Source organism: Lissotriton vulgaris, chromosome 6, assembly GCF_964263255.1.
Source record: "Lissotriton vulgaris chromosome 6, aLisVul1.2, whole genome shotgun sequence".
NCBI lineage: Eukaryota > Metazoa > Chordata > Amphibia > Caudata > Salamandridae > Lissotriton > Lissotriton vulgaris.
In genome coordinates this window covers 1003685360-1003711461 of record NC_141694.1, presented here as the reverse complement: position 1 = coordinate 1003711461, position 26102 = coordinate 1003685360, and the positions used below count along the sequence as shown (strand labels likewise).

The 26102-nt window shown below is 46.0% G+C and overlaps 1 protein-coding gene across 18 annotated transcripts in view; it reads left to right on the top strand.

The window, feature by feature from the left end:
- The window catches only part of AFDN (afadin, adherens junction formation factor), a 2152715-nt gene that overhangs the window by 1530075 nt on the left and 596538 nt on the right, over window positions 1-26102 (top strand). For all 18 annotated transcript variants that reach the window (XM_086927064.1, XM_086927054.1, XM_086927053.1 and 15 more), the window contains one exon: window positions 21621-21812. In XM_086927064.1, the coding sequence (XP_086783190.1) occupies window positions 21621-21812 (192 nt within the window). The remainder of the gene's footprint in view (window positions 1-21620; window positions 21813-26102) is intronic.

The window sequence follows — 26102 nt, the reverse complement described above, 5'->3', positions numbered from 1 at the left end:
ATCAATATGCTGTTGTTGAATTTATCCTAAAATGTATAGAACATACATTTTAAGACTTCCTTGTCTGTAAGCCAAAATTCAGCTTTCCAGTGGTTGGCCCTGATTGGTTAACAGAATTAGCCTGGCTGCTTTGATAAAGTGATAAGTGGCTCACCCTAAAGATGCTATCTTTTGTCAGATGACCCTGCTCCAAAGCAATTCCAGAGCAGAGGGGAGGGGGTCGTAAAGCTTCAACTTAAAAGGCAGAAGGAGACAGCCAGGCCCATCTATCCCCCTTCCACTCTGAACCCAGCCAGATGGCAGGCTTAAGGAAGGAATTTTCGGATGTCAGAGGGAGGAGAGGAAGGGAAATTATCCATCCTGGAAGTTGGTTTAGCTAGCTCCTGCTTCTCTTCTGAGACGTTACCCATATTGAATTATGGAAGAATAGTGCTCTCTGGGAGACCATTGTGCCACACTTCAGAGGAAATTGTCATGCTCCGGGCTTTTGCCCTGCACCTCATTGCACAGGAGTGCATTCCTGCTTGACCCCAGAGAACACTGAATAAGTATCTGAGTGGGCCAGAGCCTCTCTAATCTGCTGCTTGAAACAAGAGAAGACGAATGGTCCATGCTGGTAGTTTGATTTGCACTAACCAGGTTCTGCACTCTGACTGCTCCTGCTGCACAATCTGGAACTACAGCCCTCTTGACCTAAAGTGCTTCAAGAGGAAAAAAGAGTTGACTCCTTGTAAGCTACAGATTAACAGAGCTCACCAAGAATCCCCTAGTCAGGAGTACGTCCTGTGGATTTGTAAGGGTATTGTCCATGTGGACTGTGGGAGCTGAAGTCCCAAACTTTCAAGGACCATCTTAGAGATTCCAGACGCTTGGATTGTGTTTTGGACACTTTAGGACTCCAAAGGAAACTTCAGGAAGAAGTGCCAGAGGTTTGGAGCATCTTTGGAAAAAGTTTCATAAGTGGACCGACTTGACCTGGTCAGCTAAGTGTGCAACTCTCAACCGCGGGCCAGCCTACCCTCCAGGTTTGCCCAGCTGAAAAGCTCCGGAGGTCTAACTTCCAGAGTTTGACCAGAAGCTCCTTGAAAGCCAAGCTGGTGAACCCTCACTGAACCCGGCATGGTGACCAGCATCGAGGCACCCTGGCAGAAAAAGCTCCAAGAAAGTTTCTAAGTCAGAAGGTAAAAACTTGAGTGAGGCCTACCGCGAGGGGTAGCCGCGCAGGGTTCCATTGTGGTTGGCCTGAAACTTTGACTTTGTCCCAGTCTAGCGCAGCCAAATTTCCCAATAGGCACCTTAAGTTTCTAGGTGCTATATAGTTCTAAATATTTGAAAATTCATATCCCCGGTTCCTTACATTGGATTTATTTTTTTTGCTATCATTTTAAAGATATAAATAGGTCCTATTTTTATAAATTGGTGGTGTATTTTTATTCTGTGTTGTGCCTGAAATATTTTCTGAATTGGTGTTTTTAAATGCATTACATACCGGTCTCTGAAGTTAAGCCTGCCTGCTCGCAGCCAAGCTAAGGATTGAGCATCGGAATAAGGTTCTGAAACCTATTCTGATTCCCAGACCTTGTTAGTGGCCATCTTGTCAGTAGAAGATATATGTTTACCACTACTAATAACCCACTTTTCAACACCTCCTCCTTGCCTGACAAATTGGTTCTTAGAACCATGACTGCTTTACTGCCCAAAGTGTTATAGTGAACAAGTGGTCCTTGACATAGATTCAACATATAACAAAGTTTATAAATTCTAGTTCAATTGTTTTTTAGTCAGCTCTAGATTAAATCTATATAGGTGGTGGAATAAATACATTAGCCCAAAATGACAAGCTTATACATAAAGAGTTACCCGACACTCAAAAATTCAATTGAATCCAACTGGATTCTCTAATTTAATATATAATTTTGAAAAAAGAGAATACAAGTATTTACATGTTATAATCAACAAAAATCTTATTTAGTATAAAAAGATGAACGTGCACAGAGAAAGATAAAGATTGGTGCTCAAGTGATTGATCGAAGAGATCAGGAAAACAAGGTGTGAAATTTGCTATATACAAAGTAATGAGCCTGCCCTAACTCACGCTTGTAAAAAAAAATGGATTCTTTTTACTCGCTTCTAATTGTCAAACACAACCTCCATTGTCCTTAATTTGCACTCTTGGCAAGGGGTTTCGGAGGAAGAGGGGGAGGGAAGGGGGGGCAAAAACTAATAGATGCAGGCTCCAAAGGGAGAAGTGTCGACGTTTCGACCCACATATAATCCGGGTGGTTAGATTCCTCAACTTAGGGTCTTCATCAGGACGGGATCGGGGAGGGATAGGGAATGTTTCCAAGTGCACGTCGGTTAAAAACCAATGTCAATGGGCACCCTTTTGTGGTGAAATACCATGCGTGCGACGATTAGTCCGCACCAAAGGTTTGTTTTTAGTTAGGCGCACCGAATCTTTCGGGGCGGTGTTGTCCAAGAAATTAATCGGTGCAGTCTCTAATTCTTCTTGAAAGCGCGGAGAGGTCAAAAAACGCTGTTTTTCTCGTTCCTTCCTCTTCACAATGCGGAAGCGAGCGTGATTGCCGTGTGTGCCTGGTTGCTAAGTAACCGGCGTCACTGCGTCACGGGGGTACAATCTCTAATTATTTGAGAAAACGCGGAGAGGTCAAAATGCTGCCTTTCTTGTTCCTCGCGTCTGCCCAAAGTGGTCACACCCTTCCATTTCGGGCAGTGTGTCACCCTTCCCGCCTTCTTTCCTCCTCTAAATCACACTAAAGAGAAGGAGAGATTTCATAGGCTGGACCCTAAGAGGGCGGTGAGTTTTTTTCCTGGTGAATACTTATCACTGCAAATTCCTCATCTTTTAAATTTCCCAGGCACCAGACTGGATCTACAGATTTTTCTTTGCTTTACTTCAGCATACCAGCAGGTGGTGGTGTGTGGTTCCATGTTTGCTCCATCTTGTTCCGAAACGGACATCAGATCTGCACATATATATGTGCAACCCCTGCACAATAACACTGTTCCTTTTTTCTGTGCTTTTGAACACAAATGTGGAGCTTGCTTCTGAAAAATGTACTTTGTTTCTGATAAATGTTTTCTTCTCAAATTTCATTTTGCAGTGTACAAGTGACATGTTCCCAACAAAAGGGAAACATCTTTTACCCCTCCTGCTTTACTCCGCATGCCATTGCCCCACATTTTATACTCTGCATTAACTTTTACAATGCAGGACTTTACACTTTAAAACTATTACAACGCATTCCCCAAAGTAACGCCCCCCCTGGAGTTAGAATAGTAATTGCGTTGGAATGGGGAATGTGTTATTACGGATTGCATTGTAAAGCCCTGCTTTGTAAAAGGGAATGCAGGGTACAAAATGCGTGGTAACAGCATGCAGAGTTAAAAATGCAGGGTAAAGTGTCCTATTCCAACAAAAACTCCAGGGTTTAATCTTTAATAGGGGCTGTCACAAACAGATGCTGTCCCAGAGCCCCAAAAGGTATATCTCTGGTCCCTAGCATTGTCGCATGACCCAAAGACCTGCAACAACTGCACCCAGAAGAATCCTCATGGATCGCAAAGCTAAACTATGCCTCTGAACATACATTTTTTTTTTTGTCAAATCTGTTTATTAGCAACATTTCTTAGTTTTGCAAAAGAAACAATACAGGAAAGATGATCACAGTGCATTGGACTTTCTCGCTGGCGGCGCAACAATATGGGATATCGGGCACTTTTCTACAAGCTTTGAAAACTGATAGTCAAGGAACACAATGCTATATGTGTAGTAAGGTGAGAGATTTCCGCCCATCGCCTTTCAGGCGCAAGTTGCCAGGGCCCTCGCCCCAAAGTAAGTCCATAGTTGTCCACACGCTAAGTCTCTGTGCATACAAGATTAACTTTAGTATAACAGTTGAAACCAAACATTAAAGGAAAATATAGGAAAACAATTGCAGCTGCAGGAAAACATTGATGCCTACTGGTCCCCCAACCCCCCCCCCCCCCCCCCCCCCCAACAGGACAGGCTCCCCCCCTGATGTACTGAAAATTTCTGTAATGAGGCCATACTCACCAATAGCCCCTAAACCTTATTTACAAGTAACAAGTTAGTCGGCAATGGAGAAGGTTCAATAGTTTATTTTGCAAAATAGGCCCTACGCAGGGGAGTCTCAGTCTACACGACCCTTGGAGGTGCGCAGAGAAGACTGACGACTACAAGCAATACAAAACATATATACGTTTCTCACACAGTATGATATCACCTAACATGGAAAAGTACTACTTGTCAGAGAGCCAGCAGGAAAACCCATATAAGGCACAATAGATTGCTAGTAGCTGGGCCTAAGCTATTCCGGGGGCAGGTCAGTAAGGTGCCTCCCTTTCTATCTGGAGACAAAGATTGACGGGGACAGGGCATGCAAGAATGTGCGTATTCTACAAGAAGAGCAGAGGTGACCTTGGGTCTTCCCTGAGCTACAAACTAACGATCTATGCTCAGGCCGGGCTACCAGCTTAGGTTTCTATACAGGGGTGCATCACGTGTTTTCCCAAGGGACTAAGTGAACACGGGGAAACGAAACTAAGTTAGCGTCGGTTATACCAATAGACCTGAGAGAGAGAAAAGGAATATCTCCCGCAACTATATGTCCAGGGTTACCTACAACACTACAATTATACGATTATATTGGATACAGTAGGCCAACATTACTTATATCGAATTTGTATCTCATCAGACCGCCCTTTTGGCCTGATGTGGCCAATATAATCTGTTTAATCTAAAAATACACCTTCGTCAATTTGCATGAGGTCTGAGACCTCTTTCTGGGTCATTTGTTTGTCAACCTTGGCCTGTCTAGAAATAGTCAAGGCTGAAGTCACTCTAGTAGCACAAAAGGAACAGCAAGCAGGCCCACACTGGAGACACAGACAACAGGTAAATACTATACCAAAAGCTCCTGCAAGGATCATAAAGACCTTCCAACCCCAGTGGTCAAGAGGCCCCAGAACCAACCAGTAAGGGACCATGTACCAGTGTCGACAAGCACCTTGGCAGCTAGCCGATGCAATTTCTGTATAGCCAGGTGGATAGTGGGAGCGGAATCTGGTATGTAAACACAGCAAGAGCTGCCAATCACGCGGCATGCTTGTCGCCTGAAGCTTAACGGTAAGGTTTGTCAAGATCTCAGTAGTAGTCTGAACTACATTTTCTACTACTCTGGCCAGACGTCTAACTCGTCTGGTAAATATCAGACCCCATATCGGAAAGAGACCCTTTGCAATGTCTACAAACTGTTGCAATGCCGTATCTGTCTGATCTGTATTTTCAGTGTTGAAACTTCGAATACTTCTATTTGAGTCTGTCTCCCTTTTAACTAACTGGTGTGTTTTGTGGTAACTGGAGGGAGCTATATATACCGGAGGGTAGAGAAAAGAAAGGTAACATCTTCCTGCCCAACCTCGCGGAAGCCAGGTATAAGCATTTTCACCACACACAAAATATACATTAGGCGGAGTTATCAGAGGCAGGGTACTATTGGTGTGCAACGTATAAGTGTAGTTACATCTACTGTTTCCTACTCTAACATGATCCTGCCCCTTAACACAGAAAGAAGAGGTACTATTCATGATAGGAACCGGCATAGCTTTGTCATCAGTAACATTCCGTTCTTGAAAATGCTGAAAATACAAACTGGAATTAAACTGTTCGAAATCCTGCATTTCTTCTTTTAACCAGGTGACATTTTCATGGACAGAATATACATTCATACATGCATTTGGGTCTAAAGACTGTTCACCCTCATTTCCTAATTCATCAAAACCTTGGTGTTCTTAGATATATTTCAGAATTGCTTCATAATCCTTTTCTGTATATTTTTTAGGCTCAGCTATATAGTGTAAATACACAAGGGATAATAACTGAAACCAGGCTTCGCAACTAGCTAAATGTGATAAGGGCAGTGAAATGAACAAATCATGTCGGTGCATTACAAATGGGAGTAGACCACAAACCCAACAATTAGTCTTATTAGTGGTACTGTGGGCCTGGTGCAGCATTTCAATAAAAACATTCTTTACATATGTTTCTCGATGTCTCTCCTTATGAGGGGGCAAGGAATAGAAAAAATGCTCAGCTGGGGTGGTTCCTAACATTTTGTGCATGGGGTATTGAAACTCTAAATACACAAACACACTCATAATAATAAAAATCACAATAATGAATACAACGAAGGCCACCTTCACTCTGGTAGGCCATCCAGAAAACATTGGCACATTCTCAAAATAGCGTCTAGGGGCAAGGGGTCTTCATCTTCCATAGCAAATCGGGCAAAAGGATACATCCTCTCTAAAAGTCCAAAACTAAACTCTGGTTACAAACGTGCACACTGCCAGAAGGTTCTTCTTTCCTCTAAGGGATCTTCTCCCTGTGTCCGTTAGAGCCTCACAGGCAGACTCCTATCGTTCATCAAAAGAGAACCACAATGACTTTCCAGTGGTGCAACTGCGGCCCCTAACACAGTATCTCTTTCTGAACAGAGCAACAAATAAAGTTCCCAGCTCTCAACGCGTTCAGTCCAGTGTCTCGCTCAGTTCCTCAGAAAACTAGTTGCAGCCCCTCAACTCAAGTCTTTCTCTAACTCCTGTCATCCGAAGCTGAGGTACTGTGTTGTTTTTGGGGCCGCAAGTTTTATCTGAGGTATCCTGGTCTTGAAATAACCCAACAGCAGGAGCATTTGGTGCAACAAGATCCTGAGATGTTTCAGAAACAGCAGCTTCCTCTCGAACAGCTGTCGTGCTCTCGTGTAATGGCAACAATTCACTCTGTTGCCCTACTTCACGGGCATCTGAGAACGGTACAAAGCTCGGCCTCCACTCTCCTTCTCGTGTTAGAACTCTTTCTCAGTTCTGTTGATCAAAAGGAAGAGGAAGGGGGAGCTGCTTCAGATGGGAAACATGTATCCAATGTTTCTTCCCATCCACCTTTACTGCCGTTCTGGTGACCAATACAATCTGATAGGGTTTGCTCCACCTCGGCTCCAAACGTGATTTCCGCTGGTAGTTCCGCACCAAGACCCACTGTCCTGGTTCTAGGCGATGTCCAGGACCTTCTGGCAGTGGCTGTAGCGTAGCAGATACCTGTTGGTGAATAGAACGCAAATCTTTAGTCAAGGCATACAGATAATCTGTCATCAGAGGGTAATCAATGTCTCGAAAAGATTGGGGTCTCGGGACTCCCCACACATTTGCAGGTCGCCCAAAAACAACCTCATAAGGAGACAACCCTGCTTGTGAGTGAGGTGTGACTCTTAGGGACATTAGGGCCAAAGGGAGTGCGTTGGGCCAACTTAGACCCGTTGTTTCACAGATCTTGGCCATTTTCAGTTTTATTGTGCCATTGTACTTTTCAACTATGCCTGCAGATTGGGGATGTCGAGCAGCATGACATTTTTGTGTAATTTGCAGTCCTTTACAGATATTTTGCACAAGTGCGTTAGAATGTACCCCGTTGTCCGACCAAATGACCCGGGGCAAACAAAATCTAGGCAAATATTCTTTGATAAGGGCTTTAGCAGTGGCAATACCAGTGTTCTCTTTGGTGGGGTAGGCTTCGACCCATTTACTGAAAGCACATACCACCACCAATACGTATTTCAAATTGTTCACTCTGTCAAGCTGGATATAATCTATCTGTATTACTTCAAAAGGTAAGGTAGGTGGGGCAAAGTTTCCTCCCAGGACCGATTCCCCACCTCTAGGGTTATGTTGTAAACATACCATACAGTATTTCACTACATGAGCTGCAGTTTTGGGGGTATTTGGGTTATTCCATACTGAGCCTAGTACAGCACAAATACCTTTTGCACCAATATGGGCAGGGCCATGGGCCATCACTACTACTGCATAAACCAAAGCATTAGGTAATAACCATCGCTGTTTTTCAGTTAAATCAATCCAACAGTTGTTCTTGTCCAATTTCCCTACCTCCTGTTCCCATTTTAGTAACTCATCTGGGGTAGCTTCTTTCATTAATTCTTTTACACTCTCAATAGTATTGTCAAACAGGGATGTCTCCGCCACCCACCTTGCCGATGCACTAGGGAACATGGCTGTCATTTTTGTCTGTGCAGTATCCTTAGCTACTTGATCAGCAAAAGCATTTCCTCTTCCAGTGGAATCCTTAATCTTTTTATGCGCACTGCATTTGATAAAGGCTACTTTCTTAGGCAGTGTCAAAGCAAACAACAATCTCTCAATTAAGGGGCCATGCTGTATTTTCTGTCCATGTGAAGTGAGATATCCTCTCTCTCTCCACAATCTCCCAAAACTATGACTGTCCGTAAAAATGTTCACCTTTAAGCCTTTGCTCAATTCGCATGCTCTACACAGGGCTATTAATTCAGCTGCCTGGGCAGAGTGATGAGAAATCCGTGCAGTCTCCACCACAGTTCGAAATGTAGTAACAGCATAAGCAGCTGTTGTGGTGCCATCTGGTAACTTGAAACAAGAGCCTTCCACATACAACTCCCCGTGGGGGTCAGATAAAGGGGTGTCAGTGAGATCTACACATCACTTTGTTTCTTCCTCTGTTCTAAATATACAATCATGGACATCGTCCTTTTCATCATTAGAAGGGAGGGGTAGTAACGTGGCTGGGTTCAGAGTGGCACATCTTTTAATAGTAATGTGGGGTGCAAATAAAGTCAACTCATATCCTGTCAATCTTGCACTCGTAAGGTGCTGAGTTTTTGTTCGATTCAAGAGTATATCCACTGCATGCGGTACCATTACTGTGAGGTCAGTATTCAAGACTATCCCTTCTGACTGCCGAACGGCCACCGCTACAGCAGCAGTAACCCTTACACAACTCGGAAGGGCTCTAGCGACGTTATCCAACACTGCTGAAAAGTATGCACAGGGTCATTGCTTACCACCAAAACCCTGGGTTAACACTGAAAGCGAACAACCATCCACCTCGTGCACACAGAGTACAAAAGGCTTATGGTAGTCTGGAGTACCCAAGACCGGTGCAGAACAAAGAGCAGCTTTTAAAGAGTCAAAGGCATCTTGACACTCATCCGTCCAGGGCAGGGGTTCATGCACATCTTTGGTAGTCAAATGCAACAAGGGTTTAGCGAAAAGTGAAAAATTAGGAATCCATTGGCGACAGTAAGAGGTTATGCCAAGAAAAGCACGGACATCACGTTGAGTGCGAGGCACAGACATATTAGTAATCACAGATATTCTTTCTGGAGTTAGTCTTCTCCCTGCTTTCAACAGTAAGTGGCCGAGGTAGGTCACTTCCTGTCGACAATACTGAAATTTAGACAGGGAGACTTTATTTCCATTAGCTGCCAAATGAGTCAATAATTTAACAGTGGCTTCTTAACAAACTTCCTGTGTGTCGGAGGCCACCAAGATATCATCCACGTATTGGATGAGAACATTTCCAGGGGGTAAAATAAGTTCATCAAGAACTGCTTTCAGAGCTTGGCTGTAAATACTGGGACTCTCAGTATAGCCTTGAGGAGCACGACAAAATCTAAAGCTGCCGCCAGATAATGAGAATCCGAAGATATGTCTACTCTCGGGGTGAATCGGAATGCTAAAGAAAGCATTCTTCAGATCTATTACTGAGAAATACTGAGCTGAAGGGGGAATCATAGTCAAGATAGCGGTTATATCAGGAACTACCGGATATTGGGGAACTACTATCTTATTGACTTCTCGGAGGTCAATTACAAAGCGATATGTGTTCTTGTAATCGGGAGCACCATCTATTGGGGCTTTCTTCAAGATCTGTAAAATAGGGCTGTTACATACATTTGCAGCAGTTTCCTCAACTACTCCCTTGTTAATGAGGCCACAGATAATATGCAACAGGGCCTGCTCACCCTCCAGTGAGATTTTATACTGAGGAATGCGGGGCAACTGGGCATTGGGCTTCAAGGTAATCGACACAGGGGCTATTTTTAACAATCCTACATCAGTATCACCTGTTGCCCAAAGTGATTGGGGAATGGTAGAAAATTCAGGAGGGAGGTGTTAGTTTTTAACAAAACATTGCAATGTACTTTGAAGTGGTTGTTGCATAGTTAAATAAACACCATCAGGAGAACAATAAATATGTGCATGCAATTTCTTCAATATATCTAATCCTAACAAATTTTCCCCACAATTAGAAGTGAGAAGGAAAGGAGAGTCTACAGTGATCGGACCAATAGTAAGAGGTAATGGTTTGGAAATGGGGCTTACCACGGGGATTCCTGAGAACCCTACTGACACATTAGTTTGCCCAGACAGCAGCCCCTGGGAACAGTGTATGGGCAACAGAACTATTCATTGCTCCAGTATCCACTAGAAACTTTCCTGATGTCCCCAGCAATTGTCCTTGTACATAAGGTCCTTCCTGATCAACTGGTACTGCTATATGGCCCCCGTTCTGTCCTTGGCTGTCTCATGCATATCCATTCCCATCGTACCCATCGCCCTGATAATTCTCATGATAGTACTGTCTGCTCTGGGGACGATCGAAATAGTTTTTTCATGAATCGCCACCTATCATTTCCTCACGGCGCATGCTATTCCGATCGATATTTCCTCGACCTCTACCCCTTCCTCTACTGGGGCCTGCTCTGGTTTGAAGCAAAGGGCAGTCAGCTCTCCAGTGCCCTTCCTGCTTGCAATAGGAACACTGATTTATCCCAATGGTCGGGGCTCTTCCTCCACCTCCACTTCCACCCATTGCTCTTCTTGGAAATGAACCTCACCCTCCTCTGACATTATTCTGTCCTCTACTGACCTGCTGTAATAAGACTATTGTTTTTAAATCCTTAACCTTTTTCTCCGATTTATCCTTGCTCTCATTCTCTTGGTGTTCATAGTATTGCGCCATACTGAGAATCACTGACAGGGCAGCTGTAGTCCATATACTTTCTGCAGCTTGGAGGCGGGTCATTACTTCAGGGAGCAAGTTGGTAACAAACCTATTTACAAATAGTCGAATTCCACCTTACGTGGATAAGTCCTGACCGCTAAAATCTATAAACACTTTCTCAAAATGTGTGAAGAAATCTGAAACACTTTCATCCTTTTTCTGCCTACAAGCCGTTAACTTATCCCAGTCAACCTTCCTAGGGGGAAGGAGAGTCTGCATATAAGTGATAATACGTCCTGGCACAGCCAAAACTTCATCTCTGGGTTTGTCTCCTGGCTTACGATCTTTGTCCTAATTCTGGAGCGTGATCGGTGTCGTGTATCCGTCTCCAGTTATCTACCGGGATCAGGAGGCTGAAAAACAATTCGATGTCAGCTAAGGTCATAACAGCCGAATTGGCAGCTTCAGTCAATTCCTTATAATAGGCAGTGGGGTTCTTACGGGGATCGGGGAGCTGTGCTTTTAAGGTAAGGACCTGGCTTCGTTTCCAAGGGGAGTAAACCCATTGGTCCTGAAGTCGGGCGTCCACGCGAGCCCTCACTACTTGTCCATTACCATCCGTTATTTCGGGAAGCTCGGGTTGGAAAAGAGGGTGTACCTCCCTCATTGGGTGTTGTGCTCCCCAATCAGCGCATTTTCTGTGCATTCTTTCACGATAGTGTACAAGTGTTGCAACATTTTGAAAAATGTCAGTAGTCTGTAAGTTAAACTTAAAAGCTTGATCCCTAATGTCAAATAATATCTGAGGGGCTAGTCCCTCCTCAAAACATTGTTCCCATAGCGAAATCAATCGGATCGCCATGTTTTCTAGTGCCAGTCTCTGAGCAACAGGTTCAAAGTCTTTCATGGTACTCCAAATGTCCTCTAAGGTATAGATTGGGTTTCGCATCCACTGGGATGCCTGGATTACTATAGATTTCCTTTCTTCGGAACCCAAGGATGACCTAGTGAAAACTCGTTGATCACTCAAGTCTCCCCTAGGACGCTTGGGTGTCGTATCTATAAGGGCCGAAGTGGTCTCATATCGGGATCCATTAGACCTCCCGTAGGGGGTGTCAAAAACACAGGGTGCAAGGGAGAGGGGACAGAAGAATCCGGCCTTGAGGAAATTAATGATGAGGTAGTGGGCCGGAGGGTAGGAGGGGGTAACATTGGTGTATGAGGGGGGCCATCTATCGGAGCGGTAGCAGCCGCAGCCACATGTGCTCCCATGGCTGGCGCAGTTCCAACCTGGCCTGCCCGAAAAAAAGGCACTGTGGAACAGTAAAGGTTTTGGATCCTATGTCTGCCCAGCCCGGATCTCAGCAACAGGGAAAACAGAACAAGGTGGCTGAACAGGGAAATTAACAAAACAGTTTACAGACACGCAGTCAATATGTACCACGTGACCACAGGGTTTGAATACCAAAACAAATTTATTTTCTTTTTGACTAAAGTTATCAAATTTTCAAAAACACAAGCACAAACAAAAAACTATCACGGCAGTGGATTCGTGTGTACAATATCTACAAATATACAAGTTTACAAATGTACACTACTTACAACAATGAATCAAGCAAAACAAGTAAGCATGACACACCAAAAACAATGAAAAAATTCAGTGATCAAAATAAATTGCAATTATGTACAGTGCAAAATTAGTGCATGAAGCAAATGTGCAACCAGTCCATAGGACTATGAAACCAAGGGACAGGCGGGGTAGATGGAATGAAGTGCCTGCCTGTCTACCAAAACCTGTGGTTAAATATTTGTATCGGGTTGCACAACTAGGATCCAAAGTGGCAATCTCAAAGGGTGCCTCTAGGATAGAATTCACCTTATTACTTTGGATCCTAGTTGTGCAACCCGATACAAATATTTAACCACAGGTTTTGGTAGACAGGCAGGCACTTCATTCCATCTACCCCACCTGTCCCTTGGTTTCATAGTCCTATGGACTGGTTGCACATTTGCTTCATGCACTAATTTTGCTCTGTACATAATTGCAATTTATTTTGATCACTGAATTTTTTCATTGTTTTTGGTGTGTCATGCTTACTTGTTTTGCTTGATTCATTGTTGTAAGTAGTGTACATTTGTAAACTTGTATATTTGTAGATATTGTACACATGAATCCACTGCCGTGATAGTTTTTTGTTTGTGCTTGTGTTTTTGAAAATTTGATAACTTTAGTCAAAAAGAAAATAAATTTGTTTTGGGATTCAAACCCTGTGGTCACGTGGTACATATTGACTGCGTGTCTGTAAACCGAACAAAAGGCACGGCAGGGTATAATCCCTGGGGTGCATACGGAGGGGGTGGACGAGCCTCCAGCAGTTCTTCTATCTCATCCCCAGTTTCTGTACGAGTTACATAACTTTTATCTGTTTCTAATCGAAATTGTCTGTCCATCTGTTCAATATTCTTTTCTACCTTTTCTTTTTCATAGGCTACAGCCTTTTGAGTAATAGTCTGTCCATATTTAAGCTTTCCTAATTTTTCCTCCCTTATCCGTCGTCGTTTCGCTTCCTTCAACCATAAGTTCAAGGAATCGAACATCGATTGTCGGCTCTTTTTCATGAATAACTTATTCTGCGAATAATTGATTGTTTTCTCGTCAAAAGACTCTGTTAGAGAACATTGTAAATCGAAGTTGTCTTTGGTATACTTATTCCAAAGAGTATTAAACAAAATAGGGGTAAGACCATGTTTCACATACATATCAAAACTTGGGCTGCCCTCCGGAGTGGCAGGCTTCTTTCTTCCAACCTCCCACCTCGCCGACAGCAGCATCCAAAACATATTTTACTAAAACACGGCATATTTAGGCAATTTTCAACACGTTACTTACGTACCACCTGCATTCGCATTCGGACGCGTCCTCTTCACCACATGCTCATTCACGCTTGCCACACACAATCTTAAAGTGCTTGAAAAGAAAATATGGGAACTCCTCGATTCTTATTTCTTACTATTCATTTCATACAAGTACGACATGTCTTCAAAATCGAACAGAGCCCGTCGACTCCTGTCCTGGGAATCGATCTCGCCGGTTTCCAGACCAACAATTATATCACAAAAAGAAACAGTTGTTAGACTGTTCTGAGATCACCTGACAGGCGAACCACAAACCCTCTTACAGACTATCCCATAGTCCTGTGCTGGTTGGGCCGGGCTTCTGGGCGCATAGCTCCAGAACCCTAGCTTACCCAGTTGCTCCCATGGGTTCTTCCGAAGAGAATTCGGCCGAGTGAGCACCCTTGTGCAACACTAAGGTGTCAGGCGTTGTCTCAAGATCTCACCAAATAAGTCTGTGGGGCATCCACCTGTGCAGCCACTCCACTGCCATGTCAGACCCCCAGATTCCCTTGTGTCTCGGCTTCACCGACCACTACCAAATACAGTTAACTGTTGCAAAAACGAAATCACTTCTTCCAAGTGCTCTCTACTTCCTTTGACGCCAAATCAAATATACAGTACAATTCACTCACCTGGTGCACTCGGGTCCGATTGCGGATTCTCCACTGCCGACTCTTCTACAGACCAACACGGTCAGCTCTCTCTCGGGTTAAGCCCGTAGGACTCTGGCGAAGGGTCTTTTAGCAGCTGGGAAAGATACTGGACTCGTAAGTGGAATTTCACGTTTTTCTTACCACAAACTGGTGTCTCAAATCAGGATCCTCTTTCCGTCCACCCACTCAGCCAGAACTCCTCCCTCTCCCTCTACTCCTGTTTACAGGAGGGGACGACCCTATCGCGGAGTCGCCAACTGATGTACTGAAAAATTCTATGATGGGGCTATACTAACCAATAGCCCCTAAACCTTATTTACAAGTAACGAGTCAGTCGGCAATGGAGAAGGTTCAATAGTTTATTTTGCAAAATAGGCCCTACGCAGGGGAGTCTCAGTCTACACGACCCTCGGAGGTGCGCAGAGAAGACTGACGACTACAAACAATACAAAACATATATACGTTTCTCACACAGTATGATATCACCTAACATGGAAAAGTACTACTTGTCAGAGAGCCAGCAGGAAAACCCATATAAGGCACAATAGATTTCTAGTAGATGAGCCTAAGCTATTCCGGGGCAGGTCAGTAAGGTGCCACCTTTTCAATCTGGAGACAAAGATTGACAGGGACAGGTCGTGCAAGAATGTGCGTATTCTACAAGAAGAGCAGAGGTGACCTTGGGTCTTCCCTGAGCTACAAACTATCGATCTATGCTCAGGCCGGGCTACCAGCTTACTTTTCTATACAGGGGTGCATCACGTGTTTTCCCAAGGGACTAAGTGAACACGGGGAAATGAAACTGAGATGGCGTCGGTTATACCAATAGGCCTGAGAAAGAGAAAAGGAATATCTCCCGCAACTATATGTCCAGGGTTACCTACAACACTGCAATTATACGATTATATTGGATACAGTAGGCCAACATTACTTATATCGAATTTGTATCTCATCACCCCCCTGCACACGCTCCTCTCCCCAGATCACAATTATAATACACAACCGGAGCCCACACGCCCTACTACACAAGGATGCCCATCAAGCAGTTGAACAAACTGGGATTCATCCCGCGACACACCCCATTCTCCTGGCATCACCGCTCAATCCTCCACTACTCCCACGCCTCCCACCCTCTCATCCCTCTGCAAGGCATCAAGCATGCGCTCCCATCGCTCCGCCATGGGTTCCCTCCGGAGGCCCACCGTTTCCTCCCTGCGTATGGCCGTCCACTCAGCCCGGGTCCACGCCTGAAGGGAAGAGACCCACGCTTGCGCGCTTGGCTGATCTTGTGCCTTCCAGCGCCTCAAAATGAGGCGCGTTGCCACCACCAACCCCAGGTCCAGGAAACGGGAGGATGCCTTATCTTTGGGCGGTCTCTTGAATTGATGCAGTATGTACTCCGCCCACTCCAGGGGTATGTTGCGTCCAGTGCACTTACGGAGCAACTCGCCTACTGTGCCCCAGTAGGAGGCCAACCTGGGGCAGCTCCATAAGAAGTGAAGGAGCCCCGCATCTAGCTCCCCGCACCTGGGGCAGGACGCGTCCACGCGGTGGAAATACTTATTTATGAGCGCAGGTGTAAGGTAAGCCCTGTGCACTACATAGAGTTGTATTTTACGGAAGCGCAGATTTCTGGGAATGCGCACTGGGCTTTGGAGGATTCTGCCCCAGTCTGTCGGACAATGCCCTGCCCAGGTCTTGCTCCCATTTAACCCTAAGGGAAGACAAACTGACCCCTGTGTGCACCCTCAATGACCCCGTAAACCAACGCACCAGGTGCCTGCCCCTCCCCATGACTTGCAGATATTGTATGGTCAAATGTGTCGCAGGCTCCGAGGTCATATCTCCCCTCTTGGCCATCATTTTTGCCACTAGGGACCGGTGCAGCAGGAACCCCCCAGGGGGAAGCCCGTCTTCTCTACCAGTGTCTCATACGGTACCAGTGCGCCATCTCGGAAGAGGTCTCCCAGTGTCTGTATGTCTGCCTCTTTCCAATGATCCAACATGGGGCGCGCGAGGATTCCGGCACCCCCAAGGAAAGCCTCCAGCGGCACCGCAGGCGCATATGTAAGCACCCTCCGGGTTATGTAGAGGGCTCTGCGAAAGCAAAAACTTATCTGTGACCTGAGCGCTGCCACCGCCCTACCCAGGTTGCCGTCAAACGGGTTAGCCGCCTGCCTATAGACCTTTATCCCGAAGTTCCTGTAAGGTGTCGGCTTACCATTGTACCCGCCTGTCGCCAAGGCTGTACCCCGGGTCCTCCGTTGCCGCGTTGAAGACATATAGACGCGACTTACCCGCGTTTACCTTAAGCCCTGAAACAACTGCGAACTGCTCCAACACCTGGGCCAGCCTCTCCGGTATGTGCGCCACATCTCTAACGAACACCAGCAGGTCGTCTGCATAGAGCGAGACCTGGTGCGTCTCATCCCCCAGTGAGTTCCCCGCTCCTAGAGTCTGCCGCAACATTTCCGCCAGTTGTTCCACCGATAACGCGAATAACAGCGGGCAACCCTGACTGGTGCCTCGGCCAATCGCCACTGACTCAGAAATATACGGACCCAGCCGCACTCAAACTTGAGGGTTTGTGTAGAGGAGCTGAACCGCCTGTAAGAAGCCCTCGCCCAGTTCATAGCGCGAGAGCACAGCTGCTAGGTACCTCCACTCCTGGCAGTCAAAGGCCTTCTCTAAGTTGATTAGCAGGCATCCTGCCCTGGGCCAGTTCCTTGCTGCCCCCTCCGCCACCCGAAAGAACCTCCTGAGGTTCAGGGAAGTGGATCTTGCCGGCACACACACGTTCTGGTCAGGGTGCACTAGGTGTGGGACCACTACCGCAAGCCGCTCTGCCAGGATTTTCGCCAAGATTTTATAGTCCGTGATCAGCATTGCCAGCGGCCTATACGAGCCCAATGTGGCGGGGTCTCTATCCGGTTTGGGTAAGGAAACTAGAAACGCTTCCCGCATGGACGGAGGAAACGAGCCTTCATCTATGGCCTTGTTAAACAGCTGAAGGAGCAGGGGCGCCAGTGTCTCCCTGTTTGCCTTGTAGTACTCCGCGGGCAGGCCATCCGGCCCAGGGGTCTTTCCAGTCGCCATGTCCCTGATTGCGTCTCCCACTTCTTCCAGAGTGAGCAGAGCATTGAGCTCACCCCTGTGATCCTCCGTCGCCCCAGGTAAGTTGAGGGCATCCAGGAACGCGGCCTGCGCGTGTCGAGGGCCTACGCCTCGAGACTGATAGAGCTGTTTATAGTGATCAATCAAGGCGCGGTGGATTTCTCTCTGTGTGTACACCAGTACTACCTCTACGGTGCGCAGCGCGCCTATAGGGGCATGACTACCTTCGCTCTGCAACAACCAGGCCAAAAACAGACCGGCTCTGTCTGCCTTGGCATGCGTCGTAGCTGTGTGTGCCGCGTAGTTATGGCAGCGCAACTGTTCCAGGAGTGACGCATGCTGAGTGCGCAGTTCGCCGAGCGCACCCGAATGCTCTCCCGCCCCTTCGGCCTCTTTCATAGCTTAGGAGCTCCAGCTCTAGTTTCGCCAGAGATTCCGACAACTTTTTCCGGATGTTCCACGTGGCTCCCAAGCAATGCCCACGAATGGTCGCTTTGTGCTCCTCCCACTCCACCAGGGCGCTGCTTGCTGTCCCCCCCCATTGTGCTCGAAATAAGCCAGGATAGCCGTACCCAGGGAAGACCGGAACACGACATCTTCAAGCGCAGCAGGCTGCAGCCGCCACGTGGGCACAGGGGGGCGGCCTGCCTCCCAGCTGATCTTAAACCAAAGGGCGTTGTGGTCCGAGTGTGTTCCCCCTAAGTATTCCATCTCGGCAAGGAGTGGTAGCTGGGACTGAGTGCCAATCATTCTATCCAGGCGGATGTGGAGGTCATGGACTGGGGAGTAGAAGGAGTAGATTCTGTCTGTGGGGTGCTGCACGCGCCAGAGGTCACACACACCCCCAGTGCTCAAGCCAATCTCTAAACGCCTGCGCAGTAGTCGCCACTGTCATGGCTCGAAGGGGAGGAAAGGACCTATCTAAGTGTGTGTCCAGTATCATGTTGAAGTCGCCCCCCCCCCCTCCAAGCAGCCAGGGGAGTCCAGCGTACCGGTGGAGGATATGGTTCAGGCTCTCCAGATAGGCCTATAGCCAGAAACCGGTCCTAGGATGCTTGATTCCGGTCCAGGGAAGACATGGCTTGGCAGTTCGGGCTGGACTGTTCCCATGAGGCACAGGGTCAAGACTGATTTGCATATGGCTAAACTGGGGTGGCTTGGTAAGCAAAATAACGATGGATTAAACCCAGATCTGTGACTGGGGGTGAATGTTTTGCCATTGTGCAACATTCCGTCCATCTTGTGTGTTTTGCTGTTCACCCTATGTGGGAAGGGTATGCCCAAATGTGGGTCCCGTGCTCACTAAGCCACTGGAGTCAAGTATCCTGGTTGAAGACGGCTGATAGCCAGAAACCGGTCCTAGGATGCTTGATTCCGGTCCTGGGAAGACATGGCTTAGCAGTTCGGGCTGGACTGTTCCCATGAGGCACATATCTGTGACTGGGAGTGAATGTTTTGCCATTGTGCAACATTCCATCCATCATCTTTTGTGTTCTGATGGTTGCTGTCAGCGCTTTCACATTCCTCATAACATAGTGACTCTCCAACGGCGTGTCTTCTGTTTCTACAGCTACTGGCACTTTATGTGTATGGATCGGCATCCTGCCCATACTGTCCTACGTATTTGGCTGGTACAGGATTCATCTGTGTTTTTTCCACTGTTGTGCATACTGGATCGGTATGTGTTGATTCTGTCATACCAGGTGTCTTCCCTCTGGGTTTTATTCACGGTCAGCTCGTCAGATGCTACAGATCCATCAGTCCCTGTGTTCAGTTCCACTTCTTGCGAAGTCATGAACTTTCCCTTTCACTCAGAGATATCTAGCTTACATTTTTTTTTCTCTCACCTGGTATACATACAGGGGTTTTCATGCTGTTCTTTGACGGCTTGTGGTACCTTTGCCTCCCACTGTTTTTCGCTCTTTCTGAGCTTCATGGTCTGGTGTGCCTGCGCTGGTTGCGGTCCCCACCGTGGGTCGTCCCCTTGTTGACGGCTATGTTGCCTCAGCAACTTATTCGGGTTCAGTCGCAGACCCGCCTCCTCTATGGGTCGTTCTTTGATATCTATTCTAAGTTAAAGAATCTGCGGCTAGACATCTCTATCAGATGAACGAGTTACTTACCTTCGGTAACAATGTACCTGGTAGAGACTAAGTCTAGCCGCAGATTCCTTAACGCTCGCCCGTCCTCCCTGTTCTGAGAGGACCTTTTCATATTGGGCTTTCTATCCTCGCCTCCCTTCAGGTGGCTTGATCCTTCTGCAGGGTGATGCTTTCACTTCACTCCAACGCAGGATGCATTCTGTTTTTATAGCTCTACTCCGCCCAGGCTCGTAATTGGACGGTATGCTCATGTGTCATGTATCCTTTCTAACCCTGCGCTCTGGGTTCTACAGTGTTGGTTCTATTTGTGTTTTTCCCCACCCCCCGCTCTCCCCTTTTCTATTTCTTTGGGGTCTCTTACCACCCCTGTGCTCCAATGGTTTAAAGTCTCTTGGCTCTGCCATATTTTATAGGTCTCTTATTGGGGATACAACATCTCTTTCTGGTGATGTCTTCTGATCAATCGTCCTGGCTCCTGTGTTCCGGACTTGTTGTCCTTCACAGTTATACATTACGGTTGCTGACTTTCTGTGGTCTGCCATGATGTTATTTACATCTTCATTACTTCCAGGGGTGGTTGGCCTTCATTTTTGCGGGGTTGCTTCTCAGAGCGGTGCTTTTTCCTTAATGCTGCTGTTTTTCACCATTCCATGTCCTTTTATCATTTTCGCACACTGTTCCTATATTCTAACAGTTTTTTGGTGGTGGCTCCGCGTTGTGGCTCGGAAAAGTTTCTCCGACGAAAACTGAAGTCAGCGGGCCGGAGAGGGCATATATGGCTCCACTAACGTCGCGTCTGTGGATGACGTCAGGGCGGAGCCGTGCGGCGCTGTCCCCGGCGCGCAGAGGTGCTGCTGCGGAAAGTTTTCCGGATCCAGTCTGAAGCCTAGGGATATTCTAAGTTGAGAAATCTGCGGCTAGACTATATCTCTTCCAGATACATTGTTATCGAAGGTAAGTAACTGTTCATTAATACTCCTCATATAACTTTCTGTTAATTTCCTTAGTCTCTCCTCTTTTTTCTTTTGGGTGACACACTTGTTATGTTGCAGAAAGTCCCAGCAGTGCAATAGGCATTTAACTTTATTTTGTGGCCCTTTGGTTTCACATAAATTGCTGCAAACATTTGTGTGGCCCCTTTCATGATATGAGTCTCAGAGGTGCACACATTCCGCCCGCACAATCCTACTGGTCCATATGCTTGGGGATGTGGCCCATGCAAATAATGGACAGTCTCTTCCTTTAAGCCAGTGCCATATTGCAAAGGCAGATGCATGGGCAAACAGACCGTGGTATGCTTACTGACTGTGCACCACATGTGAAATAGCTCACTTTACTGAGGGACAGGTGGGGGGGGGGGGCAGCACAGAAATATATATGCTTTCCTTAAGTGCCTTGACATCTCCACACTGAAAGATTGCCAGGCACTTTTAAATTACAATACAAACATTTTGAGTTATTTTTAGTATTACTTCTCTACTTTCAGTTTGTTTGTTTCCCTCAAACAGTAACACCTTTCAAATGCTGGATACTTTTTTTGTCTTTTAACCTAGAATAGATCAGTTTAAACAAAAAGGCAAATTAGAATCTTTCAGGACTTTCTTGTAAATCTAGACACTGAAGTAATGTACAGAAGCAACTGTGATATAGACTCGTATTTGAACATTAGCATTGAGATGGAACACGTTTTTGATTTGACCGCCTATAATCTATTACTTGGTGATATTAAAGAATGTTTTGTTTATGGGTTTGTGGCTGGAGCACGTGTGCAAAATAGTTGCTCATATATTCTTTTGTCAAAAGTTTTTTTTGTTATTTCTAAATGTTACAAATATGTAAACAACAAGGAAATGCCTTCCCAGCTTTAGTGCCTAAGAAGATGTCTTGCCCTGCATGTGACATACTGTCTTAAAAATCGTTATAACCCGAACTTTAAAGCTACAAATTACAACACCTTTTAACTGTTTTACTCAGCTTCAGATCGACGTGGCCCAGGAAAACCCCGACCAAAGAGTGAAGGGTTTGAGTTATACAATAACACTGCACAGAATGGATCACCTGAGAGCCCTGAACTGGCTTGGTCGGAGTATAATGAACCAAAGAAACCTGCGGATGAAAGACTTTTGAAGAATCGAGCTGATCACCGCTCCAGCCCAAATGTTGCAAGTAAGAATATTTTCTGTTGGGGTTTCTGTCCATTTCATACTGAAAGTTAAACACTGGTTCATAGAGTTTCCTCATATTCTCAATGTGTGAGGATGCTAAATTCAGCCCCCCCCCCCTCCCCACCATCTTCATCTAGGGATGAGAGATACCATCTGCAGCATTCACCTTCTTTCTGTGGTGACAAGACCATTTGTGAAGTCTTAAATCTCAGGAACAGATTTCCACTATACATCGCTCTGACATCTCTTTGTAAGAAGAAACAGAAGAGGTGGAAGGAAAAAGAAAAATGTAGCACCATTTTCGAAAATCTGGATTCTGTGCACCATTAGCTTGCTGCAGTGTGGACATATCTGACATGGCAAAGCCTTGCAGCCTCCACTCTTTCATTAATACTTGGATTAATGAGCATCACAGACTCACTGACAAATCTCTTTGCAAATATGCACCTGATAAATGTCACGCAAGAGGGTTTCAGACCAGACAAAATCTCGTAATTTTCGGAAGTACATATCTAGGGCTTCATACTGGGGCGCATCCGCTCAGCCCTGCGGGCTTCCCTACCCATCTTCCCTATCAAACCTGACCCGTTCACTCCCCTCTCCATGATCATTGAGAGTCAGATTGGAACCCATCTTGTGTCTACAATATATAGGGCATGCTCAGACGTTCTCCCGGTCACAGACGACAAGATTTGCAAAGCATGGCAAGATGACTTAGGGTGCACCATCACGGATAAACAATGGCTCAAATGTTGTACAGTGACAAAGGACGTTTCTCTCAATAGTTGACACAAACTGCTCCATTTTAAATTTCTGCGCAGAATGTACGTCACCCTCGCTAGATCACACAGGCTTGGCCCGACCAGACCACACAGCTGCCGCAAATGCATCGATCCATACACAGATTTCACCCATCTCACATGGATGTGTCCCTAGATACAATCTTATTGGGAAACAATTCCCAAGATACAGGGAGACATGACAGACTTGACACTAGCCCCCACGCTTGACATCGCACTCCTCGGCTATGTGGTAAATTTCCCTAAAGGAGTTTGGAGATTTCCTCCCTTAGTTTACTATTAGCCAAAAGGGAAATCATACTACACTGGGGCCGCATAACAGTACCCACGCTACAAAACTGGCTAGATAGCCTAGCATATTGCAACACCAATAGTGAAGTTTGCTCCACCACATTGCCACGCTACTCACGCCCCAAAGACATCTGGGGACCATTCAGGGCTTATACCGTGACTACACATAAATCAGCTGCCTCGCAACTTGAAATGGGAATAGTCCCTACCGGATTGGGATGAGAGGTTTATGCAACACAATAACCTGTCTCTGACTCTTACAATGTACTTTATTAAGATAGAATTTCTTGCTATTGTTCAATTGTTGTGCACTGTTTCTGTGTGCTGGGGGTGGCGTGCTCTCTCTCCCCGGGGACTTGGACATTCGGCTGGGACTACATCTATTGATTATATTTTACTTCTTCCTTATTATCAGACGCTTTCTAATTGATCAATATTAATGCATACTTTGGTTAACTGCAACAATGACAGTGAGTGCCCATGATTCTATTGATGTAAAGTTCTAAAATGATACAATTTAAAAAAAATGAAAAAAAGAATGGTAAGTGCATATCTAGGGATAGGGATTTGATACAGGAACCACTTTATTTGTACTTTTCTTTATCCATGGTAGCCAACTCTTTCAAAGATAATGTGCACCAGAGTGTACACTGTCTCTTGTTTTCAACTGTCTTTATATATAAGAACTGAATTCATAGAAAAATGCATGCACTGCCTGCAATACGCTGTAAACACCATTGTACTGCACAATCTACCTTAGGCAAATTGATATTCATACTCCCACTTTGCAGGTGTTAGTGACCATGGTAAAGAGTTGAAGATGATGACTTCAGAATGCTCTACAAAACCATGTACAGTCAGATGATCAATTTTGGAAAATGCACTTGATCCAACATTTATGCCAAATGTGACCTGGACTGATAATTAGCCTCAGACATTCCACAATGAATTTTTTTTCTACTGCCGTATATACAATATGATGTCCTTTCAAAATAAAAAAAAAAACATTCCTCAGAGTTGATTTTCACCTAATAAATGGGACAATTAACAATATCCTTCAGGCAATCAGAAAAATACCAACCGGTCTATCATTAACAAACCAATCTGCAATTCACAATGGTGAAGTATTCTTCAAGAAGATGAGATAGTGCGTCCATATATAATCTCCATGAATGTGTTCACATTGATTTGCATTTACACTAATACTGCCAAAATAATATCACTGAGATCTGAGTCTTTTGCAAGTTATAGCCATACTGACAGGTTTGTTGTAAACACCAACCAAGAACTGTAGATGGCGCTGCATAGCGGACCTCACCAAAGGTTATCTCTGGACCCTAGTGACTGTCTTAGTGTATTCCCATGACGGAGATTAGAGTGAATGAAACTTTGTCAGATGTATTACATTTTTGAGCAAATATATGGCAACTGTTAAGAAAGAAACCCCACTATGGGCAGGTGTCCTGTTTGGACAGTAAGAAGTCTAGAAGACACAGGGCTTGGGCTATGATTGGAATCTCCAAATTATGTGACGTGCGGAGGAGTACTGTGGTGAAGTTCTCAGTTGATTCACTGTCAGCATTTCACTTCGTTCAATCCGAAATCTGGTACTAAATGGGAGTCTGACATGCTCTGCTTGCAATGGAAAAACGTACAACACAATTGCCCAACAGGTGCCAGAATTCTAATGGAGGTGCTGACTGGTGTAGTTTCCAAAACATACAAATCTCTTCTAAACATTCAAGTTAAAGTCAAGTTTAAATTTGTATAGCGCACTACTCACCCAGAGGGTCTCAAGACGCTTGAGGGAGGGGGGGAGCTTTACTTGTCAAATATCCAAGTTTTTAGTTGTTTTCTGAAGGAGAGGTGGTTCTGTGTAAGGCGAGGTGGGTGGGGAGAGAATTCCAGGTCTTGGCCGCTAAGTAGGAGAAGAATTTTCCCCCCATGGTGGATCTTTGGATGCGTGGGATTGCGGCGAGGGCTTGATTGGACGATCGAAGTTGGCGGGTGGCGGTGTAAAAGGACAGGCGCGTGTTGAGGTATTCGGGTCCTAGGTCGTAGAGGGCTTTGTGTTCTTGGGTGAGAAGGCGGAACGTTATTCTCTTGTTGACGGGGAGCCAGTGGAGGTCTTTCAGGTGACCTGAAATGTGAGCTTGGCGGGGAATGTCAAGGATGAGTCTGGCTGAGGCGTTTTGGATGCGTTGGAGTTTTTTCTGTAGTTTGGCTGTGGTTCCGGCATAAATGGTGTTTCCGTAGTCCAGTCGACTTGTGACCAGTGCATGGGTGACTGTTTTTCTTGTTTCGGTGGGGATCCAACGGAAGATTTTTTTGAGCATGCGTAGAATGTTGAAGCATGATGATGAGACGGCGTTGACTTGTCTGGTCATCGTGAGGGAGGAGTCCAGAATGAAGCCCAGGTTACGAGCGTGGTCCGTTGGTATGGGTGCGGTTCCCAGGGCCGGTGGCCACCATGAGTCGTCCCAGGTGGAGGGGGATGATCGTAAGATGAGGACTTCCGTTTTGTTCGAGTTCAGTTTTAGACGGCTGTTCTTCATCCACTCGGCTACTTCTTTCATCCCTTCGTGTAGGTTGGTTTTGGCGGTTTTTGGGTCTTTGGTGAGGGAGAGGATCAGCTGGGTGTCGTCTGCGTAGGAGATAATGTTGAGGTTGTGTTGGCGCGCAATGAATGCGAGGGGACTCATGTATACGTTGAAGAGGGTGGGACTGAGTGAAGTTCCTTGGGGTACGCCGCAGATGACTTCGGCGGCCTCTGATCTGAAAGGGGGGAGGCGGACTCTCTGCGTTCTTCCGGTGAGGAACGAGATTATCCAGTTCAATGCTTTTCCTTGTATTCCGACGTTGCTGAGGCGTTGTATAAGAGTGCTATGACAGACTGTGTCGAAGGCTGCGGAGAGGTCAAGTAGGATGAGGGCAGCTGTTTCTCCGTTGTCCAGTAGGGTTCGAATGTTGTCTGTTGCTGCGATGGGGGCGGTCTCGGTGCTGTGTTTGGCTCGGAAGCCGGACTGTGAAGGGTCGAGGGATTTGTTGGATTCAAGGAAGGCGGCAAGTTGACTGTTCACGGCTTTCTCAATGACTTTGGCAGGGAATGGGAGGAGCGAAATGGGGCGGTAGTTCTTAAGTTCAGTGGGGTCTGCTGTAGGTAGGTAAGGTAGCGGAGTTGAGGGAGCAGTTGATGAGGT